This window comes from Epinephelus fuscoguttatus, linkage group LG4, assembly GCF_011397635.1.
Source record: "Epinephelus fuscoguttatus linkage group LG4, E.fuscoguttatus.final_Chr_v1".
Classification (NCBI taxonomy): Eukaryota; Metazoa; Chordata; class Actinopteri; order Perciformes; family Serranidae; genus Epinephelus; species Epinephelus fuscoguttatus.
The window spans coordinates 6,957,282-6,971,194 of record NC_064755.1 but is presented as its reverse complement, the minus strand read 5'-3'; the positions used below and the strand labels follow the sequence as shown (position 1 = coordinate 6,971,194).

The window sequence follows — 13,913 nt, the reverse complement described above, 5'->3', positions numbered from 1 at the left end:
ACTAGCATAGTTTTGGTGTACTTTATAGTAATATACATCATCTAAAACAATGAGCATGTTTTGATGATTTAGTACATTTCAAATTTCCAATATACATGTATTCTTGGTCATACTGAATAATTTATGCAAAAGTAACCAACATTTGCGCTTTTATTTTGAAAAGTAACGTCTTAAATCTGCTACCTTTCAGCAACTGAAACAGTTGTCGCCGCCATAACTTTCCTCAACTGTAAACACTATTATGCTTTGCGCAGGACGTCTCAAAGGTAAAGCGCTAACTATGTGTTTAGGATAGGCACGCAGTATTATGATAAGACAGAATCGTGCAACATCGCTTTAAAACTGCCCGTCGTGGAGACGTCAGTATGGCGCAGTCACAGTAAGTTTTTCGCGCTTCATTTCTACCTTCTCTCTCCGATGAAATCAGAATGCCATGTTAAACCAACAACTTAGTATTTTACAATGTCTCATAGGTGGCATTTCTTGTGTTTCTAGCTCCCAGGGTGACGTTGTGAAGGAGGAACCAATGAGCATTGTGAGTGTGTGTCTGACGGAGCATAACTGGAGACTCACAGTTTGAAACTAGAAACATGCCTAGACCCACTCGGAGCACACTGTCTCCGTGGATAGAGAGTCTGATCCTGAGCTATGGCAGTGAGGAGGGGAGCAGCAGCGGGCGGCTCAAGGCTCATGTCATCGGGGTGGGTCAGATGTCTCAATCCCAGGCTCAGGGCTCTGAGGGCCCCACAGGGCTGCTCTTCCTGTCCGACGGGGTGCTCCGGATCCCGGCCATCCTCACGGCATCAGCCTGGGAGCATCTCCAGGAGCAGGAGGACCGCGAGTGTTTCACCAGCCTGGTCAACACCACCGTGTGCATACAGGACTACCGGCTGCAGTTTCACATGGCCCTTGAACAGACAAAAAGCAGATTCTTCTTATCAGTTGGAGAGCTGGCTTCAACTGCAGCTGGTCCAGTTAAAGACAACACCCCTTGCTGCATGACACTGCCCTCCATCAGGCTGAAGGTCTGTATGACATGGAGGGCCCTGCTGGGTCAGGAGGACTCTCAGAAGAGCCAGTGTGGGTTTGATCTATCAGAGCTGCTGGGGGAGTGGCAGCATGACTGTCTACAGGCTGTGCTGGAGGATGTTCAGGAGAGGCTGATCGTAGCAAGCAGCCGCCCAGTGAGCCCGCAGCCCTCCACCTCAACTTACATCCCATCACTGGCCCACCCAGATACATTCACTGCCACGAGCTGGGACGTTGACAGGGTCAGATATAAAGGAATGAAATGTTTCACTGTCCCCATAAAGTGCCTCATCATCCCAGAGGAAGATACTCAGCAGACCTGTGCTGGAACAAGTGGCCGTTCTGCCACCTCTGAGGACAGAAAGAGAGAGTTACTTCAAGATTGCAAATCTTCAGAGATGACGCTGCCTTCAGGTGATGGTGCAGAGTGGCAAATAGCCAAGCCAGCCGTTGTAGAGCCAGATGGAGACAATGAGAATTCACCTTGTCCATTGGAGGACAGTATGCTACACGAGGGCTTGATGATTGACAGTGACATCCGGCCTTTATCCAACCCTTGGGACATTTTTCCTCCACCATGTGAAACCTCATTATCCTCTGATGCATCCCCAGAAGCAACACCAACCCAGTCACCCCACAATCCCACTGCCACTGAATTCAAGTCTGATCATTCTGCAGTCTTAACCAGCTTGCAACTTCCTGTCACCAGTTCCGAGGAATCCCGGCAGACATCCGAGAACAGCAAAGGAGAGAACAGCTACCTCCCGCCATACCAGAGACAGCCACACTCAACTAGCCTCCCCACCACTGCGGTTTCTTCAACTTCTGTGAGTCCACCAGAGCCTTTTAGCAGACCGTCAAACCTACTGCCTGCCACAGACGAACACCACAGCGACACAGCACAACAAAATCTTCCGGCTTTGGACAAGGAAAAACAGACTTTGGAAAAAGAAACCTTTGAGGGAAAAAAAAGAAAGAGAAAGAGAAGTGAGCCATCACCAGAAGCACTGACCACCTTAGTGGAAGAGGAAGCAGAGGAATCTCAGATTAGTAGGAGCCCTCCGTCTTGGCTCTTTGACAGTCAGGCAGGCTCTAGGGCTGAAGAGGGCAGCAGTCACAGACAGGGTCAAACTGTGGGGACTGTCTCGAGTAAGAGTCCCACTGTTCACAGCGATGGCAGGCCGTTCTCTTACTCTTACCAAGCGTCAGGACAGAATCTGCAGGATTTCAGTCGTTTCAAAGTCGCACAGTCCTTGCTGCACTGGGCAGTGAAATATCTTCTCGTTCCAAAGCAGACAGAGAATCCACACGACACATCAGTGACATCTGATCAAACTTCGTCTGACAGGACTGAGGTCACCTAACTTTAGGTTCAAAAGGTTGAGAGACAGTTAAGCTGATTAATCTGTTAATGTTTGAGTTGTTTTATTGTTTCATCTGACATAGTGTTGACTCACAGACTGGTGGTATTCCAGAGCAGCTTTGTACGCTATGTCTGAATTACCAAGTAATAAGTTTAAACTTTGTTCCTTTGCTGTCTTAATTTAATCTTAAATGTATATTTCACCCCCCAGACAACCTTTTGTATAACAACTACTTACCCTGTGTCACAACAGATTGCATAGATAGTGTATTTGTGTTCTTGTGTGACTCTGATGAATCCAAACTAACCCTTTAAACAGCAAAGTCGCACAATAACACCAAGTAACCAGCTGATCGAGGCAGCAGTAAGGTCAGTGGAGTCTGGCTTTGAAGAGAGCAGAGATAAGTTTAATTTTCAGTTCAGCCTCCAGTTGGAAGGGGCTGTCTGTTTGGGAAGTACTGAGATACAACTGGATAAATGAGACTAGGATTATACTGCACAAGTTGTGTGAGAGTTTGTAAATAGATGTTTTGATATAGTTTTGCTGTTTAACGCAGCCTGCCCTTTCACTCAGTTCATCAAGAATTTTCTCAGTTTTTCAATTCTACGTTAGCCAGCGGCCTCTGAAAAAAATTTTCTTCAAGAATTAAATTTAACATGTGGTGAGTAATTTATGTACAAAAGGTCATGTGGGGGGATGAAATATCTCCTTAGCTCAGGGTCTGCTTACCAACCAAGTTTTGTAATAAAGAGTTTGTTCAACCAAAATATTTCATCTGTTTTTATTCCTTTATGGGTCTTTCAAGTAAATATAGAATGATCAAGGGACTGAAGTGGACGTTACCATCATCATCATATCAGAGGAAACAACTGACCTGTATTAAGGCAGGCAAGCGTCCATCATGTACTCTAAACTATACAGAGTAGGGGAAAAAAGGCTTTTCTAAGAGTCTGGTGAACCCTCAGTGTGACTTTTAGTCAAAAAATTATTTCAAGTTACGAAAAAGTCTCACTTATCTGCTGTGCTAATGTAACATTGCAGTTTTCTATTTGTCCAGAAGATGTCACCAAATACCACTCATTGGAACTTGGATGACAAACCAGCTGAGGTTGAGAGGTTCAGTGCAGAGTTAATGACAAAAGGCCAGACCACAATCCTAACAAATTAACAACATTAATATAATACAGATGACTTATTCAGTCTTCAGCTAAAACTCATATGCACAGTGACTGTAGTAAGTAGTAGTTGCAGTTGATCAAATCTGCATTTCTGCCCCAAAGTTATTCTCATAATGGCAAGTTGTGTACACAAGAAAATACCAGTGAATGGACAAGTTATCATGAGCTTAGTGGTTAAATGGTGTGACTGTGTGACAAAAAGCGGAAAAGGACCCGCACACAACTGTGTGACAGACATTTTTATTGACAAGGGTTAGGGTCCCACTCTGCATTCTGGTGACATTTTCTGCACCACTTTGTGCCATTTCAGTATCAATTTGTGGTGTAAATGTCTTTAATTTTGTCAAAATAAAAGTCCTCTGCTACTTTGTGTTATCTGGGGGACAAATGCACATGTTCTAAATATTGAGGGGGACGTGTCCCCTGTGTCCCCCCCAAAATCTACACCTCTGATGTAGTGACATCACAACCAGTTTGGAAGCTCCACGATGCATGAGAAAGCACTTTTCAGTGAAGAACGAGACTTCTTGTTTCCAGCAGTTGAACTTTTGAAATGAAAAAGGTCAGTATATTCATACGTTTTGGGTCTTTCAGTGAGCGAGGTGTAGATGTAATTTTAAATGTTTTACTGATATAATTGAACTTTTTATGGAAAAACCATATCAGAAGCAAATTATTAGACAAAGCAGGGTATTTTTATGTCTCCAAACATGTCTGGAGGGGCTCTTTAAGGTGACATGCAGTATTGTGTATACTGTTACATCTTTTAGGGTAAACTTGACTAAACTTAAAGCTGCATGCAAGGAAGGAAACAGATCCACAAGCTCTTCAAAGGGTAACTGGTATTTTTTAAACCTGGACCCTATTTTCCCATTTTTGTGTCTGAGTGACTAATGGAGACAATGATTTTTGAAACTGGTCCAGTATTGAGCGAGAGGGCTGCAGCCAGAAGTGGTGAAACAGGCGTCATGTATGTCTGTCCACTAAAATGCTTGTTTTTGCCACTGACAGGCTCCGAGTGTTATTCTAAAGTCTCTGACAACATTATGGAAATGATCCCAACAGAGACAGACCTTTTCCAGCCATCATTTTAGCACGTATGGAGCAGCATATTTTCAATCGAACTGGTGAACTGAGGGTTTATTTCAACCAAACCAGAGTTGGTGACTGTTGTAACAGCGGAAAGACGAACAAAATGTTTTGGTTATTTTTTTTTTTACTTTATTTTGTTTCTCTCGACCTTGAATGAAGTGTGTTTGACAATGATCAAATTACTGTTTATTTAAATAGATTCTGGTGGGTTTGGCAATATAATTTCACGGCTGTTTTGGTTTAACAAAAAGAATCTCATTCTTTAACAAAAGGAGATCTACAAGAGATCAACAATCTGAGCTTGTCAGCGGCAAAAAACAAGCATTTAATGGATGTTAAGTCACTGTGCTCAATTGTCCATTGTGTTGCATTGCACCCTGCTTTGCAGTTGCTGGCTGCAGTGCTTTTACTGAATCAGTTCCAAAAATTGTTGTTCCCATTAGTCACTTAGACACAAAAACATGGGGAAATTGAGTCCAGATTGAAAAATGCTAAAGTTACCCTTTAAACTTTCTTTTTGGTATTTGCCCAAGTCAATTGAGGGAGAAACTGATAAGCTCCCTGCTTTACAGGTCATGCTTTTTGAATTATTTAAGAGGGCAGGAAACAGTTGAACCTTTGGGCCTTTGTTGAATTTGCCTGGTGTTTGGTCAACTCATCAGGTAGTTGACATGAAAAAAAATGGTCTTTTGAACACTAATTAATGGTACAGTGAGCTGTGACACTCAGTTGGAAATGAAAGCTGAGCGATCTATTTGCTACTTTATCTGAAACATTACTTGAGCTCCCTCTACACGGAACATTTTGTAAAATTGTGTGAAATGATTTCTCACACTGGTCATGTAATGTTAATCAGGATGTAAATGAGTCCTGTATCTGAAAGGCTATAGCATGAACACTGGGATAACAGCCCTCCAACAGAACTCCAGCTGCTTACATCACAGGCTCCTATAGTGCAGCGGCTGACAGATAAATACTCTGTATCAGTTCTAAAATGTGTCTTCTGCAGTATGGATGGAAAGAACTTTCCAGCAGCTGCCCTTTGAAAATGTCTAATGCGGCTTGCCGTGGCCTGTACACGTCTAATACTTGCATGTTAGTTTAGTTTTATTTGCTAATGAATCACCGTCTGCTGAGAGAGAAACAGAGAAAAGACCAACTTCTGAGTTTATCCACTGAAAGCTCCAAACCCCTAATGTAAGCAGGAGCCAGCTGTGCGCACTTGTAAAGTTGTTATAATCCTCCTTTGACCTATAAACAGGAAAATACATAATATAAAGCATCATGCTCACATCTACAAATAATACACTGTCCATGTTGTCCTTGTAAGGCAATACAGTCCTAAGTGCTTGCCTGCAGCTTCTCAAAAGACAATTAAAACACCACATTTTATTTAGTTCCACTTTGATACAAACAGAGACAACATTTACAACAGGATGCTTTATCAGATGAGCAGAGTCACCATCAGTTTAATATGACTTTTTTCTGAGTGGCTTGTCAGTTTTTATATCAATCAGTATTTTCTGTGTTGTGTGATTGTGTGTTTTTGGTGTTAAAATGGAAGATTTGTCAGGAATTTATTTGGTATACATATCCTAAATCCTGTTGATTCAGGGAACCATCCAGGCCCAAAATTCCCTCTGATAACTGACAGTAGACTAACAAAGATGGGACAAAATAATAAGAACAGATGGGCTGTGATTAACAAATATTCTGACCTCTATGAAACTCTGATCATTCTGAATTTGACTTGGTGCTAAAATGATAATGGGTGTGGACAAAACAATAATGAGGTGAGTTGTTGAACTGGGTGGTGTTTGGTATAAACTTTACACAGGTGGTATATATTGTACAGGTGTTGTGATCACTTACATAAGCTCAGAGTTGGCCTTACTCACTAAGCAATATCAGCAGTTGCACAGGGTCCCCTAGAAAAGACTTTTTTTTTAACGAACAAGAGACAATAATTAAATAAAAAACTAACGTTCTAAACAAACAATTTGTGCTTTTCGCAAGAAAAAAAATAGTGACAAAACAATAAGCTCAGAAACAGGTCAATGAAAACTAGGATAACTACCCTCACAAGGTATTCTTTGACCGTTGGCCAGCACTGCAGCCCCTGATTTAATTTTAATAAATGACATTTGCAGGCCGGTGTAAGTGCACCATTTACTGAGTGAGGGGGTAATAGACAAATACTGTATTTACTGTAGTCTGTTTAAAGTTAGTGTCGCCGCTATAGGTCCCATTTTAGTCTTTACAATCTTATGTACATTATCTGTGCTATTTCAGTGTCATGTGATGATGCAAAATGTTACTATAAGGGCCCCCTCCCCCCAAACCAAATCCTGTTTAGTGCCCCTGAAAGTCTAGGACAGGCCCTGCATTAGCTTATTTTCTTAAATTTCCCTACCTCTAATTATTTAGAACAATTTCCAAATAATACAGTCTTGTTAATCTGTGATCTGCCTTTTTCCCAGAACCAGCATTTACCCAGGGCCCTGAAACCACCAGAGACCTCCTAAGGGAGCCAGTCACAAGGAAAAGACCTCTTTTTGTTAATGTATTTATTTTTTAAAGATATTATGATGAGGTAAGCCCAAACTAATCCATCCTGTGCTTAAACACAGAACAGATCCATTACATCAAAAAAGTGGTAGCCAACCTTTACGGCTTCTAGCCCTTAAAATAAGTCAGCTATAAGCTACACAAGTCCATAACTGCTGACTGCAGTCTGTTGGTTTGGCTTAAAAATGTTCTTGCTTTAAATTTGTCTAACGTGGTGTGTGATGTCTTGCTCTGTGGTCTTTTGTATGTGTCAGCGACTGTTAGTTAAGTTTTTTGCACAGAGACTGCAACTGAAAATAAGCTTTAATAACAAATGGGAACATCAGAGAAATAAAGTTAGTCATTGTATTTCTATGGGTAACATTTTTGTTAAATATTGCAAACGGTCCCTTTGCCAACAAGATAGAAATAAATAGTGCACATACACCAAATATACAGTGATAACAGAGTGCACTGAGACACAAATGATCACTAAATATAGAGGATGATATAGCTAAATAATACATGTATTAAGTGCTCTGATAAACTGCTCTGTAAGTAATGGAAACAGGTGGTGACTTGTGTTATAATTAAAGTATTAATGAAATGAATTGCCATATTATGTATTTATCTTTTTTTAGTATATACCTAGTGCATTGAACCAGACAAGAAATTTAATTTAATAAAATTTACACTCTAACAGACCAGTTTTACAAAACAAACTTCATCTCAAGGTCCACTTACTTTTCTGTTTTGTTCCGGATCTGTCAGCCACATCCCATGGCTTTCATCAGCAGATAGAGAACTCCATCCGCTGAGATTGTGTCTTGAGGACTGAAGGCAGGAATGTGTGGATTTTACAAAAATTGCTAATAAACAGTGTTTTTTTGTAGATGTAAAATATTTGACTGTAAAGTTACAATATATTAGTGGCTACTAGTTGCATTACTTCCACAGTGAGTTGTATCATTTTTCCAGAGAACTGTTGCGAAATGACAGCTGTATGTTGTGATCTCACAGTAGTTATGCCTGCATATGACTGATTTAGCAGTATGCTCCTTTAAAATTACTATATTCAATTGTAACCTAACAGTTAATGCCCATTACAGCACCATGATATAACAATATTCCTGTAAATTACTGAGTTTAACTGTAAATTCACAGCTTATGTATATCTGATTACTGTGATTTAGCAATATGCTCCCGTAAAATTATTGTGGTTCATTTTAATACAGTTAAATTGCTTTTGTAAAATGACTATGTTTATCTGCATGAATTCCACAATTATGAATTTTGTTAAATAGAAAAAAAATCTATGAGGTGATAACAGTGTAATATGTTGTGAAATATTACATATTGTAATTTCCTAAAAAAAAATACTGTTTTAGAGAGTCTTAAAATAAAGACGGCGATACATTTAATGGATAATAATGAATAAGAATATAGGGGAAAAACCTGAAATTTGACATTTTATAAACATTATGGTGCATAATCAACTTATTGATTAACTGATTATCATTGATCAATAATAATAATAACAATAATGATGATGATAGTAATAGGATGCTGAGGATATCTGCGTTTAAAGCAGCTGTGGAGCTGTAGTAGCTGTAACAGTGTAATTGTGATAATATCTTGTCAGTCATCCATCATTTCCTGCGTCCTCAGATCTCTGAATAAAGTGGGGTGGTTTGAGCCTGACACGAGTTAAAAGAAATTGTTGAAGTTATTTTCCCTTTTATACACTTTGTTTTCATTTGAGCGAGCCCACAGCAACTCCCAGAAAGGACTCGGCAATGTTTGCTTGTTCTCTCTGTGTGAGCAACTCTCAGCGTCAGGGGTGGACGTGATATTTCAAACAGCACATCAGTGCGTTTATGTATTGGGTGCCCGGAAATTTTTCCAAATAAACACAGCTTGATTCAACCTGGGTGGGCAGACTTATCAAGCGACTAATTCTATAAACAGATGAGGGAATAACCCGGCACCTCATTGGTTGTTGGGCCGAGGGGGGGAACATGAGGGAGTTTCAGCGCAATGAAATTTTAATTAATGTGGGTGGGCTGAGAACACCACCGACTGTTTATGATGGACAATTTATTTCCCAGTGCAAAGTCAACATAACACAGCAAACGTACAACAATTATTAACATTTCTGGGGCCCTCATGAGGCTGGGGAGTCAGTCAGTGGTGGAGAGGAGCTTCGGGAGCAGGCTCAACTTTCCCCGGGACACACCACAGCTTCCCCGGCGTCATGACTCTCTACCACGGCCGTCTGCCGTCTCTCGGAGTGCCGTCCTCGGCTCTCAGCCTCTCCGCCCCCCCGCTCATCTACTTGTATGGAGGGGACAGCGGAGGGGTCGTGCCTGCTGCCTTGAGCTTCATGCCGGCCCGCCAGGAGCCTCCGCAGAAGCCGCCCTACAGCTACATCGCGCTCATCGCCATGGCCATCAAGAGCGCACCGGAGCAGCGCGCAACGCTCAGCGGCATCTACCAGTTCATCATGGACCGGTTCCCCTTTTATCACGACAACAAGCAGGGCTGGCAGAACTCCATCCGCCACAACCTCTCCTTGAATGACTGCTTCATAAAAGTGCCCAGAGAGAAGGGCCGGCCCGGCAAAGGCAGCTACTGGACGCTGGACACCAAGTGCCTGGATATGTTTGAGAACGGCAACTACCGTAGGAGGAAGAGGAAGGCGAAGAGCCAGCAGGACGCTCTGGACTCTAAAGCCGGTGGACACAAGCGCATTAAGGGCCCGGGACCATCCAGGGAACCTCAAACCTCTCTGAAACATCAGACTGACCCGGGAATAGCAGCGGTACCGGCGAGGCAGGGCGCGGAGAGGATGGAGACACAACCTGACACAAAAGCGGTTCTTGTTGAGTTAAACCACGCTGAACAGTCCCAAAATCCCCTCATACAGAGACCTAAGGTGTCCCCCAACCAAGACACCCTCGCGTCCACCGGGAGAAGGCTTGACATCCCCCAGCCTGAGACTTGTCCAGCTCCGAGGCTCGCTCCGCTGTGGATGGACGGTGTCCCCGGCGTGTCCCTCCGCCGAGAGCCAGAGGAGAGGAGGTCAGCGTTCAGCGGGAGAGAAAAGGAGAGAGGTCCGCTCTGCGCCGTCAGTTGCGCAGGAAACACAAACTTGGCTGCATTTGCGCAGGACAGGCCGAAAGGAAATGTACCGAGCAGGGATAAATCTAAAGGTTTTAGCATCGAGAGTATCTTGTCGAAAAGTGAGGATGAAATGCGCAGCAGCATCTTCGGTTTATCGGCGGAGACATGCGCAGAGCGCAGGAGTCCCGCGTTCAGTTCGTCTGTGGTCCTCGGTGCCCGACCGCATCAGCTGTACCAGATGGGATTCCCCTTCTGCTCTTACCTGTCACTCACCTACCCCGACAAAGTACTGCATTTTAAATGACTACAATTATGAAATTAGACTTTTAATGTATTTTACGCACAGATGCTCAAAATGTAAACTCTGTAATTAGCTTTGCGTGATGAGCTACCATGATGCAGCTGATTGTTCTGCTCTTTTCAGGATCTCTGCCATCCTCATCATATACAGTGATGTTCAGACAATGACAAAGAGCAGCAGTGAGGCTTTTAGATTCATTTTTACGCATGCGTAAATGTCAGTGGTTATTATTTGTGGTTATTTTCGCCAAGTATTCCCAACCTGTTGCTCCTCAAAGTTTATGGCTGTGCAATTTAACGCTTAATACAACAAAGGGTAAAAGTATATACGGATGTGTCATTGTCATGTGAATATTTAGGGAAGGCTCATATATACTGCATTTCCCTCTTCATTCCTGAGGATGAGTAAATATCCCATAATTCAGTGAAGAATCTTGACTGTCATGGCTGGGCCTGTGTAGCTTACAGTATCTTTGAACTCTGGAAATACCGCACAATATGAGAATAAAGTTTAGTACTCAACCATGTAATCAAATGCTATTTCACACTCCACTCTGCTCTGAATTCCATGTGCAAAATAAAGTTTAGTTTGGTTACAGAGATGGCAGCATGATTTATTTAAAACTGTGAGTCAAAATAGAAACTGTGTTGGAAGTTGCTATTTGACTGAAATGCCCCTTCCTGTGACTAAAAGTTGTTTTTTATATAACAAAAAGACAGAGAACATATGTACTTCTGTATTTTCCTTTCAGTGCTGAGTTATATAGATCATGATGGTCATTAAAGATAGCCAGGCATCAACTGTAGAGGACTGAGCATCGTTCGGTTTTGCTGTCCTGCATCATGGATTTATTTAAAATATGTAATTTATCCAAAGTGACTAGATAAAGATATCAGGAGTAATCCAGGATGTTAACATTCTTTTCTTGCCAGCAGTTGTACTGTAGGTCTATCAACTTAAAACTGATAGTAAAAATCATCATTAAGAAAACAAAGATGAAGATTACAAATAAATTCATTCAACATCAGCTAACATTCAATTTGACTCCAAAAACTGATGATCCTTACAAGATATGGACCAAAAGTTCTGACTGATGATAACTCGACTGTAAAGGAGAATTGCTCTGCGTTCTAGTATCAGATGTCACTGACTGAACAATTTGATCCTGACCTCATTCTTTATGTGCAGCCCTGCAGTGTCAGTCACTTATAAGGACATCATATGATAATATGTGAAATAGAAAAAAAGTCTTTCATTCTTGTGCAGTTTGTGTCGTGGCCTCTGTAGTTACTCAGACAGCTCAGTCTAAAACAGGAGAATTATTACTGAGCTGAGTTGAATCTTTTACTGGAATCACTGATAGATTTTGTGACTTTGATTTCACAACAACATTCAACACTGTTTTCCTCTTTTTGTGTTGGAATAGCCTCTGAAAAGAAAAGACTTTACTGTATTTAAATCATGATGAAATTGTGAAATGCAAGGCCTTAGGTCTAGGCAGGGGCATAAATACAGACAGTGCAGGCAGTGTGATTACACTGGGGTCCCTGGGGTGGGGTAGGTCCCTGGCAAAAGATTTAGATTGCCACCTCGACCTACATCTGTGTTCAAAGAACTCACATTAAACTAAAAATGGTGCCATTTGCTATAAGCTATATGCCCTCAAAAGGCAAACCTGTATCCATCATGATTTTTTCTTGTCTCTTGTCTTTTCTTTTTTGTAAAATAGTCAGTAGCAATCTATAACAAAATTATGTGCTTATTCTACATGAACTAGAAAAAACATGGATGAATTATAGGTATCAAAAGCTATTCAATTAAATGAATAATTTGTTATTTTCTTTGATATTTTTGTCATATACCGGTAGGCAATAATGATTGCTGGGTAACATGTATGTTGATGTTGCCTAATGTGCCAAGACATTATAATACTGTGGCAATTTTAGTTACAAAAGTAAAAAGTAAAAAAAAAGTAGCAAAGCTCCCTAAATTACCTAAATTACATTAAGTATATATATATATATATATATATATATATATATATATATATATATATATATATATATAGATAGATAGATAGATATACTCTGACAAGTATAACACAATAAAAACAGTAACATTAGTTGAATACGCCTGTGATTACTGCTGTTCAAGCCTTTTTTTGCCATTTGCTCAGGTACAAGTGTATTGTAATGTGGCTGATCAACTGCAGGTAACTTAGCTATGATAGCTAAAATTAATGAGGGTTTACTGACAACATTAGCACTCGCAAATTGGCCTCTTTTCACCAAAAGTGCAGAACTGCAACACACTGTGACAACTGATCCCGTGGCAATAATAATGGCAATGTGTTAAGTTTATTTATGATTATGATTACATTTACTAATGATTATTTTGGACAGGGGTGTGTGGTCACCTGTCACCTGCCAGCATATTTGAATATTGGAGGGGATGTGTCCCCCTCAAGTATATATTATAATTACTGGCTCAGTGATACTTACAGTATAATAATGACATATATTCATTCATTCATTTTCCATAACCACTTATCCTTTAGGGGGTCGGGGCTGGAGCCTATCCCTGCTGACATTGGGAAATAGATGGGGTACACCCTGGACAGGTCGGCAGACTATCGCAGGGCTGACACATGGAGACAGACAACCATTCACACTCACATTCACACCTACGACCAATTTAGAGTCACCAGTTAACATAACCTGCGTGTCTTTGGACTGTGGGAGGAAGCTGGAGTGCACAGAGTAGGCCCATGCTGACACGGGGAGAACATGCGGGCTCCACGCAGGGGTGCTCCCCCACTCCAGGATTCAATCCTCCCTCCCCAGGCACAATGCTCGACAATGCTAACCACTGCATCACCGTGCCCCCTTCTAATAGTGACAATGATAACATTTAAATGTGAGATTCAGGCATTTTCATAAACTGGTTTAATGTCAATCAATTCAACAATAATCAGTCAAATTGTATCACAGGCATCATTCTGTGGCAGACTACACAAATACATAAAATATTTTGTATACTGGCAATACTGAGTCAGGATCGTTGAGAGTAGCAGCACTCTTTAACATAAGAGCACAGGTGAACAGAACTATTTCATTTCAAGCAATGTTAGTGAATTTGACAAAACAATCTCAACCAAACAGCTACTTATATGCTTTTATGAGTATTTAAGCACATGTGATGGTCTTCCTCAGCAGACGGAGTTTAGTCAGTTGTTTCGATGCTGAGCAAACTCTATCAACTGAGGCAGACCATGAGATG

At 41.3% G+C, this 13,913-nt stretch overlaps 2 protein-coding genes across 2 annotated transcripts; both read left to right on the top strand.

Moving 5' to 3' along the window:
• The first annotated feature begins 77 nt into the window (after positions 1 to 77).
• Positions 78 to 3,150, top strand: acd (ACD shelterin complex subunit and telomerase recruitment factor). Its single transcript, XM_049575233.1, has 2 exons — positions 78 to 379; positions 496 to 3,150. Exon 2 carries the CDS (start codon positions 591 to 593, stop codon positions 2,391 to 2,393), a length of 1,803 nt encoding a protein of 600 aa, XP_049431190.1. The 5' UTR covers positions 78 to 379; positions 496 to 590; the 3' UTR covers positions 2,394 to 3,150.
• Positions 3,151 to 9,295: 6,145 nt separating this feature from the next.
• Positions 9,296 to 11,199, top strand: foxl1 (forkhead box L1). Its single transcript, XM_049574364.1, has one exon. The coding sequence runs from the start codon at positions 9,465 to 9,467 to the stop codon at positions 10,635 to 10,637; it is 1,173 nt and encodes a 390-aa protein (XP_049430321.1). The 5' UTR covers positions 9,296 to 9,464; the 3' UTR covers positions 10,638 to 11,199.
• The last annotated feature ends 2,714 nt before the right edge of the window (positions 11,200 to 13,913 follow it).